Here is a 24,854-nt window from a genome sequence, read left to right on the forward strand (position 1 = left end):
GTGAAGGGAGATCTCCTCAATAGGACACAGATACCAGACAAAAATTATGGGTTTTAACTCAAATCTAAAACAAAAAAAATAATTTAGATATACTTCATTGTGACATCATCGCAGTACTCAGTACAACAGCTCCACCTATCAAGTACCTTTGGTTTTCTTTTTGTCCTCAAACCTGTCTCTTTGTGGAGTTTGCAGTTGCTTTGGTTCATAAAAAAAATACAAAAAAAAACAGACCATCTACTTGGTCTTAGTAGATGCTCTCCAGTAGAGAGATGTAAGAGGACCAGGATCTGGCCCCCTGTGGTGGTACATTCCTAAAATTGCTGTCCCAGTTAAGAGAATCTCTATTGCATTGTCTTATTTGGATATAAAAATGTCTAACTACAAAGAAGCTTATTATCGTAACATCTCATAGTGCTATTTTAGTTCAACATCAGCTAAAACATTTTTATTACAAGACAATGGGAAAGAGTTAGAATCCTTGACAGTTCTGTATTGCTGGGTCTCCATTGGGGAGATTCACCCTCACTTCCTGTTCCAAAGACAGAAGGACAGGAATTGACTTATAAGCATAAACACAGCAGCAAAAACATTCTTAGTAGAAAATAGGAGGGTTCAATTTTCTGTTACTTGATAGGGACTTGAGGGCTATTGCCTAGTGGTGTAGCACAAAAGTTGTAGCTATTTCAGTATCTCCTGGACCCCATGGAGTCATTGGAGTTGTTCTGTTTCTTTTTTCTGGTTTTTGCCTCTGACTTTTTGTTTAGTCAGTGGACCTGCCTAGGCCCAAAGACCAGTATTTTGCCTTTTTATGCATATATTTTTAATTTGTTTTTTCTTATTTCTGGGTTTAAAAATGTATATGCAGAGGGGTTAATTAATTTCTTAATCAGTCACCTGGAAATCTCATATTCCAAGTATTGAGATAGATGTTCCCCTAATTCCAGTGACTTATATTTTTGGAAGCTGATCCAAAGCAGAATGAAGTTAAATTACACATATTCAAAATCTAATTATCATGGTGCAGGACAGGACATATTGGCAAATTGACATTGGCCCCCTAATGATGAGGAGTGGTCCGATGTTCTTAATAATGTAGGACAACTATCTCTTTCTCAGAGACTTACCCAACGTTTTATTATACATTGTGCATATTATACTCTTCAGAAACTTTTTAAGTGGCACAAGAGGGGTATGCCTTTATGTCCACGATCAAGGATGTGGACATTGTTTTTAAAAACTACTTGTCCAAGTGACTAAAGTGGGGTCCCAGTCTACTTGTCCTGATATAAACATTTTTTAACCAAAACCATATTTAAATCTAGAGTGCTTTTAGAAATTTCTGGGGCTTTTATAAACAAAAGGGGCTTTATGGCAACTTAAACTTTTAATATGTTTAACATTGAATTGTTTCTGTCCTTATCACCTCCGTAACTGTCTCCAGCACTGCACCTGGGGAATAGCAGGGAGGGGAGAGACCTTGCAGTGTGGCGAGCAAAGATTGGGTGCTCGTCTGGAAAAGGGAATGTCGGGCTATCTTAACATTCAGCAGAAGCTCATCTGCTGAGCACCCCAATGAGAACAAAAAAGCACTTAGGTGCTCGGTACAAGCATAGGCTGAGTAGCCAAATCAAGCTCTGGTGTCCGCGCTGTTCACCTTTTTAAAAAAATATTAAAAATGCAATTTTTTTTTGCAGGTAAAAAAATGTGTATTTACGGTTTTCTTTTTTTTAGAAGCCTTGAAAGCATTGCACCAGCAATCAGCAGATCGTGGGTGTAATGCAAGGCTCCTGCAGACTGTCAGTGTAATCTGTCTGTGTAATCTGTCTGCCTATACATCGTACATCATACATTGTACAGGCAGAGAGTTTCAAACTGACAGGAAAACTCAGTGCACTACTGAGTTCTCAACAGCGCCGTCGTAGTTCACAGAGAGCTACAAGCCGACATCTGCAAAGGCTATCAGTACTTGTAGTTGATTCTGTGATGATCGCTGCGTCAGACCCCAGCCCCCACCAAACTCGTGACCGAAAGACTAGCCAATCTAAAACCGCGTGTTTTAAAATTCATTTTAGGCCTGAAGATTATATAAAACCTCCAAAATGTTATATATTTTCTGAAAGCAACTTACTCTTTATGGGTAAAATCAGTAAATGAAGTTTTACAAAGAGAACACATGGTTTATATAGGGAATAGTTTACATAGGGAATGGTTGGACACTCCAGAATTGATCCTGTCACAGATAGGTTTTTAGGGTGCAAAATGGGATACTGCCTTTTTGGGAGGGAATAGTATACAAGTAGAGTTTATGGAAACTAAAAGATGTATTTTTTGTAGGATTATCACTGATATAAAAGGGGTGGTGGGATAGGTTACACAAGGAGGTTATATTAATCAATGAATACCAAATGGAATATGGCAAATTATGGATAATCTCTCAGATATTTAGAGAGTCATAAATAGATGGTGTATTTATAAAAGGAGACAGTTATAAGAGGGTATATATATATTTGTAAGTAGATTATTGTTTATAAATATTTAAATATTCACTGTATGTTAATGAAATGTCCAACTATTAAGATAACTGGAGACAAGAGTTTTGTTTAACAAATTATACTGCATGTATGTGTTGTGTAAAAAGGAAAAAGGAACAAGAAAAGTTTAATAAAGATTATCATATTTACAAAAAAATCACAAATAATTATTAGAGATGGTTGCATGATAGCTTGATGGAAACAAGTAGATCTAGTTGGATTGGTGCAGGAGGTCCAGAGCTACAGTGGTTGTTAACGCTGCTCTGTAGTGGATGAATGCTTAATAAGAAGTGGTTGACAGCGCCATCACAACAAGAGCGTAGGGAGGGGGTGTCAGCCAGGGGACAGAGTGGATGGAAGTAGAAGAGGACAGAGTAGGGGAGATGGAGCAGAGGGCATCAATAAAATAACAAGTTATATTTCATTATACACTGTTCTGGAGTAATGGTAGGTGTGCACAGAGGGGCTCCAATGGCTTTATTATTTTTTAAATGTTTTGATCTGGAAAAAGTATCATTTTATTTTTACCATCTTATCTGCATGCTTGTTTAGAGAAATATAAAATCTGATGTGTTCCTCTGTGCAATTTTTACACACTTGCTCCAGTTTTATTTATACAATTCTTTGTGAATCAGTCCCACAGTATAACATTTGTAAATGCTGAAAAACTCTCACGCACTCAATACCAAGCCTGTACTTTGCTTTTTCTTTTGTTGCTTAGAAACCACAACTGCCGTCAGCCAACTAAGAACACCATTGAAATGCATTTATGGGAACAGTTTTACCTATGAAAAGAATTTGTAATTTTGTTCTGCAAGTCTTGTGATCCTGGAACCCCTGCCAAACAGTAGAAGGAAGTCCTCACCTCCTTATGACTTCTGAAGATTACACTAAAATTGAGCAATAAAGCCTGGTGATGGCCTGCCCTAATCTCTGAATGGACAATGAATGGGAAGTAGGACATTGCTGAGATTATCTCTCTGCAACCTGCTTTTAGAACTCCCTGGGCCTCATTCACTTAGGCATAAAAATAGGAGGTTGGGTCCCATTTTTACCAATTCCAGACCACCTATCAACATCAGCTACAGTTGTTAAATGGAGTAGATGGAGGTGTAAGCATGACATCAGTAGCATTGCCTCGGGGCATGGAAAAAATAGTTTTGCATGCAAAGTTTGACAAGTGTCGCACCATAGGTAAAATAAGCTTTGCAACCAGCGCTATTCACTTCAGTCAACCCTTTGATCACCCCAGATGCTTCCTGCCCTGTGTCATTAGTACAGTGTCATTGCTTTTTATTAGCACTGATCACTGTATTAGTGTCATTGCAATGTCAGTGACAGTTAATCAGTTCCCCCACCCAGTGTCAGAATGCCCGCCGCAGTCTCTGATCGCCGCCATTACTAGTATTGAAAAAAAAAGTCCAGTATATATACTGCCGTTTGTAGACTCTATAACTTTCCTGTAGACCAATTAAGTTACACGTATTGGGATTTTTTTTAACAAAGACATGCAGCAGAATACATTTTGGCCTAAATTTATGACAAAATTTAATTTTTTTACATTTTTTTACTGGATATGTTTTATAGCAAAAAGTCAAAAATATTGGGGGATTTTTTTTTCAAAATTGTCGGGTTTTTTTATAGCGCAAAAAATAAAAAAAGCACCACCAAAATACCACCAAAAGAAACCCCTTTTTGTGGGAGAAAGGACATAAATTTAATTTATGTACAGTGTTGCATGACCGCGCAATTGTCAGTTAAAATAACGCAGCGCCGTATCGCAAAAAATAGCCTGTCAGGAAGGGGAAAAAAAAACCTCTGGAGGGCAAGTGGTTAATGGCACCCCAAACATGGTCAGCAGTCTGTAAACGTGATAAAATCAAATCTCAAAAAACGTGCTTGGCTCGGTGCCAAAAAAAAGTCACGCGTTGGGCAGCCCATTCAAGTGAAAAAACTTGGTAAAGTTAAAGCAGGATATTCATGTTCAGTTTTTTTTTCATTCAACCAGTGAGTTGGACGAAAAAAAAAGACTGATAGATCCCTGCATCAACACAAATTATATGTGAAGCAGGGATTTCCTTTGCGCTTTTGTATTCTGACACGGGAGACTCCCCCATCAGGATACCCCATCTATAGCTGAAAAACTGGTTGCTTTTATTATCTGCATGGAGCTCATATTAATATAAACTACAGAAAGTTGATAGCAATAAATATTAAGCTAATCATGCGTCAGGTTACGGCAGGTCTGTACATCAGAGTGAACGTTGTTCCACCTAGCAGATCCACTGCAAAAATAATCACAAGCAAAACTAATGTGCTTAACAGTCTCCATTTAGAAACCGGATCTAATGAAGACCATTTATGAGTCTTTTGGATCCCGTGAGGAACATTGCTGTTGCTGACAGCTTGGCAGTTTTCATCTTTCATTACCCAGCTTCACAGAACAGTTTTATAACATCAGTAAAATGGGCAGTGAATCACTAACTAATTGAATGTTCTCATATCATCTTTTGGCGGATGTTGCATTCCACATACACGCGCCTGCATACTCACCCAGCACACATCCTTTGCACTGAGAGGCGTTTTTGAGATGAGATTTTTTAAGGATGTGATTATCAAAACATATCTACAGCAATCCATCATTGTACTGTATATAATGTGCACACACAATACAGATTTGGGGTTACAACAATCTAGAGGTCACGTTATAAAACAATGGGTGGTGTTAGGGAGTATCTGTGTCAGGAATGGACTTGCCAATAATGGTGGGACTCACCTGCCTTGTGGGCTGCAGTACCAGGGCTGGCCAGCGGGTGCTCTCAGCAATCAGAGACTCACCCCTGCAATCAGACAAACACCTGAAGCTGATTGCAGGGGTTGTATTTAAGGAATGACCAGACTCACAGTCAGGGCCTTGGTGTGTGTTTTTCCATGGGCCCCTGTACCTTGTATCCTGTATTCCTGTTCCTGTCTGACTTGTTGCCGACCCTGCCTGATCCTGACCTCTGCTGACTTCTCCTGCTTGATCCCTGGCTTGGGACCCTGACCATTCTCTGCCTGACCCTCTGTACCACGCTGCCCGTGAGTTACTGAACCCAGCTTGTGACCCTGACCACTCTCCCGCCTGTTCCTGGTACTCCGTTTGCCCGTTTGCTACTGACCCGGCCTGCCTGACTACTCTTTGTACTGTATGTATTGTTATCGGTGGGTGGTTTGGTTTGGTTTGTTTGCACTGTGTTTATGTTTAGTTTTGCACTGCGTTTTGTATTGTTAGTCTTAATAAATTATATTGTTTATACCATATCTGAAGCCTGCATTTCCCTGTGTCAGTCCACACACCTCTGGTCATACCTGGAGACCTGACATTCTGGATGCATTTGTGCATATTATTGGTTACAGTCAGGGAAGCCAATATTAGGACCTAGATATTGTTGATTAATGTTCACAAAGTACATGTCTGTGTATTGTAATTATTACCTTTTGTGAATGCATGGTCCACCCTGTATGGGTTCTTGCTTCTTTTGATTGGAAGATTTGCACATCTCTGCTTAAAGGAGAACATAAGCAAACTCCAAGGATTCAGCCACTTTGTAAAATGTAAAAAAAGGCATACTGTGAGTTAAACCCAATGAGGTACATGCCACATCCTGGACCTATCACTTTTATTTACATCTGACAGTTTTTTTTGATCTCCAGGAGGATAGCTATTACTAGACTCTGGGTCACTGACAAGTGAGTTGCTGCTTTCTTGCACACAGCATCTCTGCCTATTCCTCCCCTCCACTGTTCATTCACAGAAGCCTTTGTTTTTTGTGAATAGGTTTACATAATATAAAGCGCTCTGTGAATGGACAGGAGGAAGGGAGTTTCAGGCACAGCAGCTGCTCTCGGTGAAGGAACTGGGACCAAAAGCTCCCGTGCCAGAGCTTCAGAATATAGCAATAGCTATCCTCCCAGAGCTCTATAAAACGGTCTGTTTTAGGGCATACCCACATGTGTATTACACTTTGATTACACTCTGTGCTGATGATTGGCCTGCTTTAGTTACTTTGTAAGGACTAAAAATCATTAATGCTTACTTTTATTAAAAATAGCAATGGGTGAATGGCGAAGATTTTGTAAAGATGCCTGATAAAATGCCCTTGATACAGTAGTTTTTAATTGCATTTGGTGAAGATTTAATGTCTGTAGGGCAACCATAGACAGCCTAGCATTATCGTTTTTAGGAGAGAAAGCAATTTGAAAGGTTGGAGAACATTGTTCATGTACTTTTGTTTTCCCATGAGACAAGCTGGTAGTAGGAGTGAACATGTCTCTATTGCGTAAACTTGGAACACTTTTTGTGACTCAAGTCTTGCAATTTAGGGCAGAAGCTGTGACTCTTGACAATGTAAGGCAGTCTGATCATGCATGCACATCTTACCATTCCGTGAAGACATCAGGGAGTCTCAATTATCTCATGTTTTGTGCCCGGTTCACACCTATGTGTTTTTTAGTGCTTTTTGTGTTCTGCAGAAACTCACTACAGTCCATTTAACATGGTGTCCTATGGGACATGTTCACGTCTATGTGTGTTCAGTTGCTGCGTTTTTGAATAGAGTCAGGGACTTTCTTTCCCGCAGCAGATTGCAACATACACAGGCGTGAGCCAGGCAAACCCAGTGACTTTAAATAGAGCTGTGTTTCCCATGTTAACCAAATGTGATCAGTTAGTTTTACATTAGAGCCCTGCACCTAATTCTAAATTAAGGGATCCAATGCAGTGCTACAAGTGAAACTCTACCTAAAACCAAATGTGATAAAAATAAAAAAAATAATACATTTATAATAATTATATACTTAAAAAAAAACAAAAAATAAGTCCAAAAGAATATATCCAAAAAATATATCTCAAAAAAATATTTCTATGTGTTTTCTTCTTAGTGACACTCTTTTTCTTCTATAATAACCAAGTACTTCAAACACAAAAGGGCATCCTACCACCACCAGATGTCTGCTCATCTCCAGCAGTGTGACCTCACATAATACTATGTTTTGGTCTGACTGCACTTGTGATTCCACAATGGACTCTGAAGATCACTTAATGGATTATCAGTTGTAATTCCCACCTCGTTCGGGATGTTAGATCTCACCGCCAATTCACCTCATCAATGAAAAAGTCCAGAGTGCGTAAAGCTTTATAACATTTTAATATAAAAAATAATATACAAATGCACACTCACATCTAAATGGTGCCTCACCACACCAGGTGTGTACCGCTTTTGGTTATAATAGCTTGGCAATCTGAGAAAACTATGCCATGAAGAGTCAGCTGTATCTGCCTACAACAGTGTGCACTTCAATATTGACAACCTTCCAATATAGGAGTAACATCCACTGCCGATTCCACATCTGGTGGTGGAAGGATGCACTTTTGTGTTTTAAGTACTTGGTGATTATAGAAGGAAAAGAGTGTCACTAAGAAGAAAACACTTTTTTGGGATAGATTTTTTTGGACATATTCTTTTGGTCTTATTTTTTGTTTTTTTAAGTATTACATTACATTGAGTTTATATAGTAAGTATATAATTATTATAAATATAATGTTTTTTTTTGTATTTTTATCACAATTGGTTTTAGGTAGAGTTTTCTCTTGTAGCGCTGCATTGGTTTACTTATTCTTCACATAATCTTTTGGATTATTTTTTGTTTTTTTAAGTATATAATTATTATAAATATATTATTATTTTTGTATTATTATCATAATTGGTTTTAGGTAGAGTTTTCACTTGTATCGCTGCATTGGTTCACTTAATTTATTCAATATGCCTTATATGAGATAGGGGTTTTGTGAATAAGCGGCTACATAATTGCATATGTTATATTAATTAATTTTCACTATTTATCATGATTTGGTTTGTTGTTCATAGAAGCATGCAAGATTTATTGTTAAAATTGACCTGTTTAATTCTAAAATCATACACTGACATAAATCCACAACCTGACCTATACCTGCATCCTACTGAATTCCACTTTAAAGTGGTAATAAACTCCGAACCAAAAATGTAATATATTGCAGCTTACCAATCATTAGATGCATTTGTTAGGCTTTTTTCCCTCTGTTTTCACCTGGTGATCTGATCAGTAACACACCTCCTGTGTTAGAGTGCCCCAACTCTGGATGAAGGAGCACAGAGGCACTTTTGGACAGCAGCATTGTCAGTCTGGGAGGAGGGTAGTGTTAGATGTACTAACAAATTCGGTCTAACACTTTAAAAGCAGTTACAGCAACAGTTGTGCTCCTTTCGTTATTAAGGTTGTACATAAATAAAAGCTGACCATTGTAAGCACCCCTGTCAGTGGTAAAAGGTTTGTCTCAGCCCTTTAACAGCTATAGCTGCAGGTTAACTTGTTCTGCTGAAAAACAACAGACTTACTGGCAGGATCACCTGGTGAAAAAAGGAAAGATAGCCTTAAAAAAAGAAAACTAATGTAGCCACCACATCAAAGAATTGGTAAGCTGCAATATAATAAATGATTGTTTTTGGTTTAATACCTGCTATGTTATAAAAGACAGCTGCAATTTTCCCAAGTACAGTAGACTATACTACAATTGGACCTGTGATCTGATTTATAGCCTATGTTGTACAAGATACATGCTCTGTATTGCAAATAACCTACCAGTGACTTACTTGCTGCAGAACCCTATTACGTTTCCCTGTATAATAAAATAAAATTAATACAAACCCCTCATGGGAACCAGTCAGAAGGTTTAATACTAAGCATATATTTCCCCTATTTTCTTCTCAATCATTGCTGTTCATGTTGAGCAGATTACAGGAGATTACATAAACCTTAAAACAAACATTACATAGCGTAATGTGAAAGACCTACTAGAAATATTCACAAATATAAAAGTACTAACACCGTCCTTTACAGAAATTGAGATATCTGATACTTACAAAAGTATGTCGTACAAGTTGTTGTATGTTAGGTCTCATTTTTTCACTATAAGAAGGAAAAAATAAATTTACTTTACAGTTTGTGGTACTACTTGACAGGAAGTAAACTGGGTGTTTAAAAATATTTGGTATGCCCGCAGGAATTTTCTTTTAGCTAGTTTGGATGAGGAAATAGCCATGAAGTTGTGCAAGGGGGTTCACAGGTTTGACAAAATAACAGATTCTTTGTCGGAAAGTGTATTCCCATACACTGATCAACACTACCCCCACATCACATTGTCATATCACATCTCTGTTTGCATCCATTGCGATGTTGACAGATGCTAGCAATGACCAAATTGAGGGGATGGAGCTGGCTTCAAAAGAAGTCTGATGCTGGGTAGTAGAGTTCTTGGAGCAGCAGTGGACTCATACCATAAGACAGGGAAATTCAGTTTCGAGACTATTTTAAACACCTTACTCATTACTACTATATTAACCTTAAAGGCTAAGTCCACCTTCTTATGAAATTAAACTATGCAGTTGTTACAGGAGTATTGGTGATCTGAGTGTGAGGTATGACAAAGATGGAGCCTGCAGTATCTTTACCAATGAGGAGAGTACAAACACATGTTGATCGCTTGCTTATTCCAAGTTTAATGTGTTAAACAGAAATATATCACATTACACAAATAATTACTTTCTTTATAGTGACAGCACAGGTCACATGGAAAAGTCCATCAATTTTTATTAGAGAATTACTATTACTAACATATAGGATACTAAACAGAGAAAGTGAATGTCAGAACAAACACAAAACTGAACAAATTTAGCCTAAACAAAGTGTGACTATCCTGTCTTAAGAGAAGAACAGAAACACATTGCTCACTTTTTCTGAGTTCACTGTGAGCTTGTTGGTATTAGTCTCCTGAAGTCATACTACAAATCATTAGCGCTCTCTTTAGCTGCAGCCTAGCAATAGTATTACTGGGAGGCTTATTCATTTACTTGCTACACAGTCTAGGGGCTCCATTGTGTTGAAAACACTGGGCAGTATTGCTATATTGTTCTTTAGACCATGAGGTACATCCCCAAAACCTGCTAGAAAAACTCCCACTGATGTGATCTGCCTGTCCTGCCAAATCTATGAAATTCCAACCATTAGGAGATTGCTTCCAGCATCTCGAGAGAGTGAGTGTGCTTCCTTTTAGCAGTAGAGGCTTGGGGAGATTGCACTGAGTGCGCTCCTGTTTGGAAAGCAGAAGTGTGCTCGCTACTGGGACAGTGAGTGAGCTCCTAAATATGTCAGAATGTCCCAGAATTTAGTCAGGATGGGTTGATCCTCACAGTGAGAGTTTTCTGCCAGGCTTTGGGGATGTCCAACATTACTAATAAGGCTTTAAACTAGGAACAATATTGTAATGCCACACAGTGATTTTAACACACTGAGGCCCCTAGTCTATTTTCTAAAAATGTTGGTGGACTTAGCCTTTAATTTTGAAGAGCTTTGGTTTTTGTATTCTGGCACTTAGCCATACGTTTCCATGATCCTTCTTTTAATTCCTGTTTAGTGGCCCCAGGGTTACAAGACTTTTTCCCACTGTTTTTAGCTTCATTGTCCATCATTGTTTCACGAGGTGTCATCTTTTCCCCTGCTGGCTGTCTAGTCTATCTAATCTTTCACTGTCTTTCCATCACTATCTGGATAAATATTACATGACAGCAGCATGCTGTGCTTGATGCTTAAATGTCCCTTGTCATTCTCACCAGTGATGAACACATGGTACTTCTCCATCGTCACTGGTTACCATGGAGATATGTTTCTTGCAGTGGAATTCAACCCACACAGACATGAGTCAGTCATTTCATGACCCAGGCCTGGCACCCTGTCCTTTAACCCCATTAAGTTTGTATACTACATGTGCATTTAAACATCCCACGTTTTGTGATTCATTTCATAATTGCTCAAAGTTTTCTCAGCTTTAGCTATTAAAAAAAATCAATTTCTTCTTTGTTCATTAATGTTATACCAGGTGGTATGAAGGGTGGCAGTACCCTGAAGCATTGAGGTGTACTGGAGCTCAGTGTACACAAGGCTCTCTGTTTGTTATACAAAGCTAAATAGTAGTTTATGTACATATGTCTCATCTCATATATATTTTGGTATTGCACTAAGCATAGTTAAAGCGGTATTAAACCCCTAAATAAAAATGTAATATATTGCAGTCTACCAATCCTTAAATGTGGTGGCTGCATTTGTTTATTTTTAGGCTTTTTTCCCTTTAATTTAACCTCTTGATCCAGCCTTAGGGTGTCTCCACTCTGGATGGAGGAGCAGTGGAGACATATTTGGACACAATGGACAACAACAACATTATCAATCTGGCAAGAAAGTACTGCTAGATGCCACCAGATTTACAGCACAGATGACCTTGACTTAATGAATTAAAGACAAATTTCAGCTCACACTTTGTGAGCGGTTACAGCAGCAGGTTTTTAAAGAAGTTCATAAAAGTTGACCATTTTGAGCATCCGTGTTAGTGTTAAAGTGGAACTAAACCTTCCTACCCTTTACAGCCAAGAAAGCTGCCGCCTTAGCCTCTGTTTGATCTGCAGTTGCCATGGTGCTGCACATGTGATCAGTTATGACATCAGCCATTTGATGGCTTGACATTTCAGTTGACAGAAAAAGCAACTATCACTTTAATCATTCACAACATGGCTTGACACTAACTGGTTTGGGAAATAGTTAAATTCATGAGTTTAGTTCAGTTCCACTTTAGACCACGCTATGCGGTGTGGGTTACCGCATGTAATTTGCACAGAACTTGCACCGCATCCCTGTGCGAATTACATGCAAATGTCTGTGCGGTGCTATTTGAGCTATACATTTTGTATGGCTCAAATCATGTCACATCCACACCAAAAAGGTGCCGGACCCTTTTTTAAATCCGCACCTGAATCGCATCGCATGGGTTTTCTGGCAATCACATTGCGTTTTGTAATCTGTTTTGGGGTGTCATTAATTTATCATTGACACCCACACCAAATCGCATGAACGTGATGTGATTGCAATGCGGTGTGGGAAACACACAGGATTCGCAGAGTTTCCTGCACTGCATTTGTGTGAACCGGGCCTTAATGGTTTGTCTCAACCCTCTAACTGCCATTTTTGCTGGACAGTTTGGACTGTTAAAGGAAGTTGAATATGAACAGATTACTGGCTGAATCACCAGGTTAAGATAAAGCAAAATAAGCCTAAAAACAGAAAACTAATTCATCCACCACGTCCATGAATGAAAATAATATTAATATAGTAAACTTTTAGTTTTGGATTTAATACTGCTTTATAGTAGTATTTGTAGTTGCGAGACAATTCCATTATTTACCGTTAGGTTTGTTTAGGAGTTAAAGTGTTAAACAGTTTGACAAAAAGTGATGTTAAATTCAACAACTTACAGTTGTCACCAGAATGGAAAGGCGTATTTTTCCCAAATGCGAAAACTGACAACTGTCCAAAGAGGGTTTCTTCTCTCAATACGTTTGTGTTTTGTGGACAGAAAGTGAAGTTAAACAAAAATTTTTGGTTTCACAGATACACTTGTAGGTGGTGTAAAGTGGAATATCCTATTTCCTTCCAATACAGAGGGCTCATTTCCTATTGTTCACTAGCAGCAGGTTCATAGCTTTTTAAAGTGTATCTAAATTCAAAAACAATATATACTGTATTTTTCGCTCCATAAGACGCACCTGACCATAAGACGCACCTAGGTTTTAGAGGCAGAAAACAGGAAAAAAAATATTCTAAACCAATGGACTGCAGAAATAGTAGAGGAGATGACCAGAGACTACGGACATAGTACAGGAGATGACCAGAGACTGCGGACACGGTACAGGAGATGACCAGAGACTGCGGACAGTACAAGAGATGACCAGAGACTGCGGACAGTACAGGAGATGACCAGAGACTGCGGACAGTACAGGAGATGACCAGAGGCTGCGGACAGTACAGGAGATGACCAGAGACTGCGGACAGTACAGGAGATGACTACTGACCTTTGGGGAGGGGGGGGAGCGGGTCCCTGAATTTGACAGGTACCCGCTCTTACTTCTGTGGAGTTGTTCTTTGGTTATTGTGCGCTCTGCAGTCCGCTCTGCAGTAGGACCTTACCTGTTCCTCTATCCAGCGCCGCGCTGTCTTCCCGGCTTCTGTAGTGTGGGCGCTCAGCTTGACAGCCGGGTGCCCAGTGAGCATGAGCGAGAAGCGCTGCGCTCTGTGATTGGTCCGGCGGCTTCTGGGACCTGTCATGCGCATGCGCACTGGGCACCCAGCTGTCAAGCCGAGCGCCCACACTACAGAAGCCAGGAAGACAGCGCGGCGCTGGATAGAGGAACAGGTAAGGTCCTACTGCAGAGCGGACTGCAGAGCGCACAATAACCAAAGAACAACTCCACAGAAGTAAGAGCGGGTACCTGTCAAATTCAGGTATCTGTGAAACCAAAACTTTTTGTTTAACTTCACTTTCTGTCCACAAAACACAAACGTATTGAGAGAAGAAACCCTCTTTGGACAGTTGTCAGTTTTCGCATAGAGAAACAGGTAAGGTCCCACTGCAGAGCTGAGCAGCCGGCCCTGTATTCTGACACGGCGGCGGTGGAAATACCGGACCGGCCGCTCCATATTCGCTCCATAAGACGCACTGATATTTCCCCCCCTTTTTGGAGGGAAAAAAGTGCGTCTTATGGAGCGAAAAATACGGTATACCATGAAGGAAATCAGTATTTTATCCCCTGCTGAATTTGAATGTTTGCCCACTCACAAAGAAATGATCAGTCTAAAAATCAAATGGTAGGTGTATTGTAACACTGACAGACAGAATAGTAACAAAACATTCAAACGAAATGCATGTCTAACAAATGATGCACTGATTTGCATGTTCATGAGGGAAATAAGTATTTGATCCCCTTCACAAAACATGACTTAGTACTTGGTGGCAAATCCCTTGTTGGCAATCACAGAGGTCAGACGTTTTCTGTAGTTGGCCACCAGGTTTGCACACCTCTCAGGAGGGATTTTGGCCCACTCTTCTTGGCAGATCCTCTCCAATTCATTAAGGTTTGGTGGCTGACGTTTGTCAACTCAAACTTTCAGCTCCCTCCACAGTTTTTCAATCGGATTAAGGTCTGGAGACTGGCCAGGCCACTCCAGGACCTTAATGTGCTTCTTCTTGAGCCACTCCTTTGTTGCCTTTTGGGTCATTGTCATGCTGGAACACCCATCCATGACCCATTTTCAATGCCCTGGCTGAGGGAAGAAGATTCTCACCCAAGATTTGACGATACATTGCCCCGTCCATCGTCCCTTTGATGCAGTGCAGTTGTCCTGTCCCCTTAGCAGAAAAACACCCCCAAAGCAGAATGCTTCCACCACCATGTTTGACAGTTGGGATGGTGTTCTTAGGGTCATAGGCAGCATTCCTCCTCCTCCAAACACGGCGAGTTGAGTTGAGGCCAAAGAGCTCGATTTTGGTCTCATCTGACCACAACACTTTCAGCCAGTCCTCCTCTGCATCATTCAGATGTTCAGTGGCACACTTCAGACGGGCCTGGACATGTGCTTTCTTGAGCAGAGGGACCTTGCAAGCACTGTAGGATTTCAATCCTTGTCGGCGTAGTGTGTTACCAATTGTTTTCTTGGTGACTTTGGTCCCAGCTGCCTGGAGATCATTGAAAAGATCCTCACGTGTAGTTCTGGGATGATTTCTCACTGTTCTCATGATCATTCACACTCCACAAGGTGAAATCTTGCATGGTGCATCAGACCTAGGGAGACTGACAGTTGTTTTGTGTTTCTTTCATTTGCGAATGATTGCACCAACTGTTGTCACCTTCTCACCAAGCTGCTTGGCGATAGTTTTGTAGTCCAGTCAAGCCTTGTGTAGGTTTACAATCTTGTCCCTGACATCTTTGGACAGCTCTTTGGTCTTTGCCATGGTGGAGAGTTTGGAATCTGATTGTTTGATTGCTCTTGTGGACAGATGTCTTTTATACAGGTAACAAAATGAGATTAGCAGCACTCCCTTTAGGCGACTGCTTCAAATCTCAGCTTGTTACCTGTATGGAAGACACATGGTAGCCAGAAATCCTGCTGAATGATAGGGGATCAAATACTTATTTCCGTCATGAACATGCAAATCAGTGTATAATTTGTTCGACATGCATTCCTTTTGATTTTTTTGTTACTATTCTGTCTCTCAGTGTTACAATACACCTACCGTTTGTTTTTTAGACTGGTCATTTCTTTGTGAGTGGGCAAACATTCAAAATCAGCAGGGAATATACTTATTTCCTTCACTGTGTGTATATATATATATATATATATATATACACACACACTGTATATTTCTTTTTGCCAGTCCTTAGATTAGATGCCTATATTATTTTTTCCTTGATTTTCACTTGCAAATCATCCTGCAAAACACTTCATGTGCCTGGGTGGCTACTCTCACTTCACTGGACATGAAAAATTAGACCTTTATTTATCTCCATTACACTAGGGCAGATGGGATTAGTCATTTATAAAAGAAAGTTAAGGTTGTTTGTATTTTCATTTTAGCTCACAAAAAGTGACAATCACACTGTGCTTTTTTTGTGATCAAAATATATTTTCTGTCGATAATGTTTTTAGCACACAAAAAAGGAAATGAATGCAGCCACCACACCTAAGGACTGATAAACCACACTATCTCACAGTTTTGTTTTTGGCATTCCAGTATATTCCATAACATGTTACAAGTACATACAATTAGCCAAATCAGCCTCTGCTTATAGTCTAAAGCAGTAGTCTCCAAACTGCAGCCCGTGGGTAGAATGCTGCCCTTTGCTTTGCCTCTATCCGGCCCTCGCGGTACTATTCCTCCCACCCAACAAGGAGCCACCGTTCCGTCCACTAGCACCAACTATGGGGCATTTTTCCTTCCACTGACACCAATGATGGGGCACAATTCCTCCCACTGATGTAAACAATTAGGTACTATTCCGCCAACTAATAACGAGGATGGGGAACTATTCTTTCCTCTGGTACCAATGATGGTGCACTATTCCTCCCACTGACACCAATGATGGGGTACTATTCCTGCCACTGACACCAATGATGGGGCACTATTCCTCCCACTAACGCCAATGATGGGGAACTATTCCTCCCCCTGCCACCAATGATGGGGCACTATTCCTCCAACTGACACCAATGAGGGGGCACTATTCTTCCCACGAATTCCAATGATGGGGAACTATTCCTCCTAGTAATACCAATGATGGGGCACTGTTCCTCCATCTAATACCAGTGATGGGGCACTATTCCTCCTAGTAATACCAATGATGGAGCACTATTCCTTCCACTGATACCAATGATGGGGCACTATTCCTCACACTAATACCAATGATAAGGCAATATTTCTCCCACTAATACCAATGATGGGTCACTGTTCCTCCAACTAATACCAATGACTGGGAAATATTCCTCCTCCTGCAACCAATGATGGGGAACTATTCCTCCCCCTACCACCAATGATGGGGCATTATTCCCCCCAAGAATATCAATGATGGGGAACTATTCCTCCTAGTAATACCAATGATGGGGCACTGTTCCTCCAACTAATACCAATGATTTGACACTTTTCCTCCTTCCACTGTCTACCAGCACTATGTAATTGTTTTTACTCCTACTGACGCTGGGACATTTTCTACTCCAACTGGACACTCCAGCCCTCCTAAAGTCTGAAGGACAGTAAACCGGCCCTTTATTTAGAAAGTTTGGAGACCACTGGTCTAAAGCATACAGTAGATAGCTAAAATGTTGTTGATGGTTAAGTAACCAGAGGCAGAAATAACTCACTGCTCAGGGAACTCCTAGCAACCTTTGGAGAAAACCTTGGTTTTTATGAAACCCTGGTTGAAGATGGCTGGTCTAAAGACTCAAGACACCCTACCATTGTTATTTGGTCACTAAGTGCAGTATGAGTAGAAGGCTATTAAAGTATATGTAAACCCTCACCATGTAAAACAGCTCATTCTGTTTAAAATAGAAATAGTATTTAAACATTTGTGTATTGATATAAAAAGCAAAAATAATACCTTTCCCCCCTTTTTTTATAAGTGATCACAAATCCTTTGATCTCAGCTGCATAGAGAGGTGAGGGGGGAGAAACAGCATCAAGTTTGATAATTAAAGGAGAAAAAACTGAGCTAACAGCTCTTCTGCCTAGTGTAGTCAGTTTTTAATAGGAAAGCAGAGGGACTGGCGAGAAATTCAGGGACTTTAAGCTACCAATATATTGTTTAGATTCTAGGAAGAAATTGAAGCCTGGTCTCCCATTAAAAGTACAAACATGGGGAGAATGTACATATTTATTGCAGATAATGTTCTTGGTGTGAACAGAAGTCAGGACCCTAGTGCTGCAAGACAGAAGTGCTAATGACTTAATGATTTACCTTCAATTTGAAAATCTTTCTCAATGCTGGACAAGGTGAAATACGCACCTGTTGAGCTTATTTGATAAAGCAGGGAAAATGACAGTTATCCTTAGTAAAGTTAGTTAGAATTCTGTTTAGAGAATGCATTTTAGAAACAGAGTCTAATGTAATAATACCAGGAAGAGTGGCAAAGTGAAGGTGATGTTCAGAGCAGTCAATCACTTTCTAAGCTGAACTGGAAAAACTGTAGTTTGATTGTAACTGGTTGCCCTGGGTTGGTGGTATAAGCTAATACATGGCCACACGTTATCAAGCTAATGAGCTACATGGTGTTGGATCTAGATTTGGCATTCTCCTTCACTTTACATGTATTAACCTACTTACTTAAATATGATTAGGTAAAGCAGTAGTTCTTGTTGGCTATAGGTAGAACTTATAGGATTTCTGTGGTGTTCAGCCTTTGAAGAAAGTTGCATGTTATAAATACGATCCTGCAGCTGTCAGACTAACAAGTACTTTTGCTTATGACAAAATATCAACCAATATTTTGATTGGTTCCATAACACATTCTTCCATACAACCAACTGTCTAATTTTTTCCTCTAAACTCTGGGTAATACAGAAGTCATGGATGTGTTAAATAAATATTTTAAAGCTGTTTATCAATTAAGAAAGTAAAAAAATATTATAAAAGAGCCAATTCATGAAAAATTACGTTATGGGCTAATACTGATATCTATTTTTTTCTCTTCTAGAATCCTATTCTATTGCTGGCAGTGATGGCAGCATTTCAGCTTCCGTGGCTTCCATCCAACCTCAGCCCTCCACTAGCTCTGCACCTAGTTCCCCTGGATCCAGGAGGTCTGTCAGTACTCTGAAGAAATGGCTGACAAATCCAGTGAGAAAACTGAGCAGCGGCAGCCGCCTTGATCAGAGGCAAAAGAAGATTGAAAGTCGGCCAAAACGAGGCTTACCTGGCCGAAGAAGGAGTGCGGATGATGGCGGCAGGGGGAGCTTTGACCTTGGAGTGTTGCGGAAGATGGAGGACTTCACCCGGCCAGAAGATAAGAGTTTGGTTAGAGCATTTCTGTATTTATATCTTAAGAAAAGCAAGTGTAACTCGTTTCTGTAGTTTCTTTATTTTGTGTTACATAATTATATGTTGATGTCCCACCAAACTTTTATTTGAGTGGAGAAACATTAGAATTTTACAGCTGTTTGTTTGATTCCTGAGGAGATTCACCTTTTTGTCCTGGTGGCAATTGTCATCAAAACTGGACTTGAGGAGGAAATCATGAGTCTGTTTCTTCACCCTGAAAAGCAGGTAGAAAAAACAGCCAGTTTTTTTTAAGATTTTTGTAAGATTTGTAAGTGAAAGTAGCACATATTACACACATTACACTTGCTAGGCACACAGTAACCTCTTTGAGTGCCCCTAGATGTTAACCCCTTCCCAGCCAGTGTCATTAGTATAGTGTATAGCATTATCACTAAGAGATTGTATTAGTGTCACTAGTGACATCAGAGTCAGTGTTTGTTTCTGCCACATTGCCCACCACACTATCACAGTCCCACTGTATAAAACTTTAGATTGTGCGCCTCTTGAGGGTTGAATGATAATAAAGTTATATTGTCAATAATACAGAGAAGTATAGATTCATTTTTAAGGTATAACCGTCATTCTACTAACATGTTGTAGATGTGAAGGTCAAGGATAAGTGAAAGGGAAAAGAAAAAAGAAGGGGAGGGCCAGAAAGGAATGGAATTCAGGAAGGAGGACCAAGAGAGTGGACATCAATAGAGCAAGTAATTAGATCATAAATATAGCAAGAATTTATCAAAGTCTCGTGGGAAGTATGACTTAATCCAAGGAGACCAGATTTTCTCAAATTTATGAGTTTTATCTTGAAGAATGGCAGCAAGTTTAACATTGGTCATATGCCACATCATTTTGTTCTTAGCTAAGGTAGAACTAGCCAACCTGCTCTTTTCCTATTAATTTGTTTATATCAGTATTTAGATGGGTTGCTAATATCTTAGCAAAAATTGTAGCGTCATAATTAAGTAAGGAGGTTGGATGGAAATTAGACCATGATGTAGTGTCACTATTTGGTTTGTGTATCATACATATAGAGGCAAGGAGTATATTGGAATCCCAAGTATCCCTTTTTAGTAGAGCATTGTAATAAGATGATAAATGTGGAGCTAAAATGTCTGCCAATTTTTTATAATAGAGAGCAGATAGGCCATCCGGACCAGGTTTTTTTTGTATTTTGAATGATTTAATAGCCAATTTAATATCGACAATTGGCACTGTATTGGGTTTTCGAGAGTTTGATAATGTGATTTTGGTAAAGCATGTAATTGTATTAAGGTAAAGTATTCTTCAGTAGTAGAGGCCTGGTAAAGTTTAGCCAATTGGTTTCGGAATGTTTCTAAAGTTATAATTGGATTACTAGTCATGTTGGATGAGTTGATCTTTAATCTAATTGGTTTAAATATAGGGTTAGATTTGTGTAATCTGTTAGCTAAAAGAGTATGGGGTATATTACCAAATATGTAGAATTAGTTTTCTTTCCATCAAAGATATTATTATTATACAGTATTTATATGGCGCCAGAAGGTTTGCTCAGCGCTGTACATTATAGTTGGGGACAGAACATGAGACAATACAGTAACAATACAATACACGAGGGGTTCGAGGGCCCTGCTCTTTCGAGTTTACAATCTAGGAAGGAGGTGATAGTGGTACAGGAGGAGAAAGCTGTGGGGGATGGAGTGGTAGGAGGAGTGGAGGAGATCGGCTGTTAAGTGAGGGTGGGGTAGGCTTCCCTAAAGAGATGGGTTTTCAGGGTGCGCCTAAAGGTGAGGAGGGTAGGTGACACTCTGATGGATTGGGCTAGTGAGTTCCAGAGGATGGGGGAAGTCCTGGAGAAGTCCTGCAGTCGGGTGTGGGAGGAGGAGACCAGGTAGCTAGAAAAAGGAGGTCTTGTGAGGAGCGAAGAGTACGGGTTGGGTGGTATTTGGGTATCAGGTCGGTGAGGTAGTTTGGGGCAGTGTTATGGATAGCTTTGTATGTCAGTGTTAGTATTTTGAATTTAAGATATTTTTCAGCCTGTGCGGATAGGCACAAATTTAATTGCGTAATCGTACAAGACACTGGATTTTTTGAATGGATATCTTTTATAACAGAAAGTAGAAAATATAATTGTTTTCAAAATTTTTGGTCTTATGGTTTATATAATAAGAACAAAAAAAAAATCCAATGGTGATCAAATACCAACAAAAGAAAGACCTATTTGTGTGAAAAAAATGATATAAATTTAATTTGGGTACAGTGTTGCGTGCAATTGCCAGTTAACCTCCCTAGCGGTATTCCGGAGTGTAGCTCGGGGTAAAGTTTCAGTACCACAAGTGGTAACCCCGAGCTACACTTGGGCTTACCATGCGGCGTTGCTCAGGGATTGCCTGCAGCACTTACCTTGTCCTTCGCTCCCACGATGCGTCCCCTGCAGCGCCCCCTGGCCATCTCCTCCGGCCGATGCCGGCATCCGGCTTCCGTGTTCCGGTCCCTGTGACGTCAGGACGTACGTGCGCCAGAACCGGCGGCAAATTTGAAATTTTTTTAAAAATTTCATTTTTTAAAAAATGATTATTACATAGTAAAACATTGCTGTTTCAAAATATTTCACATACATTTTGTCCCTACTGCTTTGTCCTGTGCCCTGCCTGCATTTTGACTGTTCTTTCTGCCTGGAAACTTAGAAGAGTCCATGGCGTCCACAAAGCGTCTCTTTATGTCAAAAGTGGTTTTAGATCAGCTAGAGATCAGCGATAGTAAATCAGAACCACTTGCAGAATTGAGTGATAATGATTTGTGGGGAAATTCGGCATCAGACACTGAAAACGATTCTGCGACTTTGCTCAGTGATGTGCGAACTTGGCGCTATATTGCAAATTTCAGTGTTTTTGGTTTGATTATATTATTTAATTACATTTATTATTATTATATTATTATTTTTTATGATTATTTATTAAATTATAATTTATGATTTTGTGTTTCAAGTTTTATCATATCCGGAATGTTTACTAGACTCTTGCTCGGACAGATTTCAGTGAGTTATTCCTAAATTACAGGCCTTCAATAAAAAAAAAATACATATTTCCAGCACCAAAAATCTGAAATAATCATACCGCTAGGGAGGTTAAAGTAGCACAGTGCTGAATAGCAAAAATGCCCTGGTCATGAAAGGGGTAAAACCTTCAGGAAGTCAAGTGGTCAAACTCTAATAATACGCTGTCTCACCCCGTTTTGTACATGCTCAGTTGCTCTCTGTTTTTGGCTTTGTGCCGAAAAATGTAGAGGCCAATTTGCTGACAGTTTAAAGATTTACTGCTGCTCAGGGGCTCTGGACTTCAACAAAATGGCAGCCTCCAGCAAGAAGAGACAGTAACAATGCTGGAGGCAATTTACAGCACACACTCATTTTGTAGCATAATTATTAATGTGGAATGTATGTTCCTTGCTAAAGAACATCATTTTTTTCAAGTTTTTATGGGTAAAGTTCTGCTTTAAAAATAAGATATTCATGCAAAATAAGCTGTTAGAATGACTAAACACATCCAGTTAAAGAAAAAAAAACCTGACCAGTCTTCATTCCTTGCAGTGGAAGAGCTAATATCCAGCCCACTATCTAAAACCCTTAAAATGTGTCTGTGCCCACCCCCTTCCACTACATCATCACGTAGTCAGTGTACTCAGGGGCGGACTGACCATTTGGAAACTCGGGCACTGCCTGGGGGCCCGGGGTCAGTAGGGGGTCCCATGAGATGCCCCTGGTACCTTTTTCATAGGCTTTTTTGAGTTTTGGCAAGAACACAGGGGCCCCATGATCCCCTATTGCCCGGGGGCCCCATGAGTTGTCAGTCCACCCCCGAGTGTACTCAGATCAGAGAAACCCCTGTTTCAGCTCCTCAGTAGCAGCTCATTTTTTTTCCTGGTTCCAATCTGCTCACTGACGACAACATATAACCATATTATGTACTGGTAGGAGAAAGCCAAACTCCAAATTTTCAGCCACATGGTTTTCAGCTAACATGAACATTTGAGTACTGAGAATGTCTGCTCCATCTGTGACCAAAGTATTCATGTATGGTTTATTCTATAATGATAGGACACAGACAATGACTATAAAAAGGGAGTACCTTTCTATAAAGACGTGTCTTTCTGACACAGCTGAAATGTTATGTGCTTTATACAGCGCCAGTAGCTATTTATACTTGGCTATTTCCATATCTGCAGATATGAACGTGAAGCTTTCCTGTCTGATCCCAGAAGACAGAGGATTAGGGCTAGTCATCTTCTAGATGTTTGAGATATATTTAATATGCATATGCACAAGTTTACCATACATTTTCAGATGTGTGTGCCATACATTCTCATGGGCGTGTATGGAGCAATAAAAGCAAAGCACAAACCCCACACTGAAGGAAACTGATCTCCAAAGTCCATATACCTAAGGCATTGTAGATGATTTCCATGTGCTCATACCTTTAACCACTTTGTGCCAAGAGTACGCATATATGCAGCCTCTCGGCAGGTGGGCCTTGACATCAAGAGGCCATATATATGCATACCTAAATGTAAACAAACCCGTGCCCCACCCGGCACAGTTCTTGGCGCCTAACGGAAAGCTCTTGAATGCTACTTGCAATCGGGAGCTTTCCGCTCATGTGACCGCTGTGACACCCAATCACAGCGGTCACATGATCATAAACCCGTCCTGCCTCCTGCCATCAGAAGTCCCTTAAAGGGCCAGGAGGCGCCTGCATTAAAGGGTTACAAATCTGCTCCTTCTAGTTGCCTTTGGCTTTTATAATAATTTTTTGTAAAATAAATTCTTCTCTAAAGTCTGGGGAAGCATAGTTGCTAAATGGTTAGCACTTCCACCTGGTAGTACTGGGGTTGTTGGTTTGAACCCCAGCCACGGCACCTCCTGCCTGGAGTTTGCATATTCTGCCTGTGCCTGTGTGGGTTTCCTCTGGGTACTCCGGTTTCCTCCCACACTCCAAAGACATGCTGGTAGGTTAATTGGATCCTGTCTAAATTGGCCCTTGTATATGAATGTGAGTTAGGGACCTTAGATTGTACGCTCCTTGAGGGTTAGGGACTGATGTGAATGTACAATATATATGTAAAGTGCTGCATAATTTGATGGCGCTATAGAAGTACCTGTAATAAATAAAGTCTATATAAAGAAATTTTTGGATAGAGTATGGAAGGATTAGAGTATGTTTAATTTTTTTACTGCTGTCTGTGATCCTGGTAGGAAGATTCATCCCTCTTTTTTGTCCTGATGTCCATTGTCACTGACACAGAAATTTTGGGGAAATAAAGAAATCCTGTAATGGGGACACTTTTTTCCCGGGACTACTTTCTTTTGTTCACTCTTGAGAGATTTCTTCTAACTTCCTGCTGCATCTCCTGGAAGAAAGGGGAAATCTCCCCTACAGGACACAGACAACAAAAAATATCATGGCTTGAATTTGAACCTTTATTTATATAAAGCTAAAATTCATATACCTTAGAGGGATAGTAAAGGCTCATTTTTTAAAAAAAAAATAGATGTGTCATACTTACCTGCTCTGTTTTACACAGATCAGCCATGATCCTCTTTTCCTCAGATCCCCCCCACCCAGCTGTCTGGGCTCCTCCTCCACCCTCACTGAGTGCCCCCATAGCAAGCCGCTTGCTATGTGGACATTCGTGTATGTTTGCTCCCCAGCCACGGGGTGTGTCTCGCTTCTCACTGGCTGTAATTAACAGCAGAGGGAGCCAGTGGCTACCGCTGCTGTCTCTGAGTCATTGAGGAGGGAAAGAGCCAGGACAGCAGCTGCTCTTGTGCACATCGCTGGATCGCGATCAGCCT

The 24,854-nt window shown here is 40.2% G+C and overlaps 1 protein-coding gene across 3 annotated transcripts in view; it reads left to right on the forward strand.

Annotated features, from left to right (window-relative positions):
* The window catches only part of ARHGEF25 (Rho guanine nucleotide exchange factor 25), a 429,432-nt gene that overhangs the window by 298,361 nt on the left and 106,217 nt on the right, over positions 1 to 24,854 (forward strand). For all 3 annotated transcript variants that reach the window (XM_089692599.1, XM_089692601.1, XM_089692606.1), the window contains one exon: positions 18,681 to 19,000. In XM_089692599.1, coding sequence (XP_089548725.1) covers positions 18,681 to 19,000 — 320 coding nt within the window. The remainder of the gene's footprint in view (positions 1 to 18,680; positions 19,001 to 24,854) is intronic.

Source organism: Staurois parvus, unplaced genomic scaffold, assembly GCF_062004578.1.
Source record: "Staurois parvus isolate SC_StPar_1 unplaced genomic scaffold, SC_StPar_1.0 ptg000023l, whole genome shotgun sequence".
Taxonomy (NCBI): Eukaryota; Metazoa; Chordata; class Amphibia; order Anura; family Ranidae; genus Staurois; species Staurois parvus.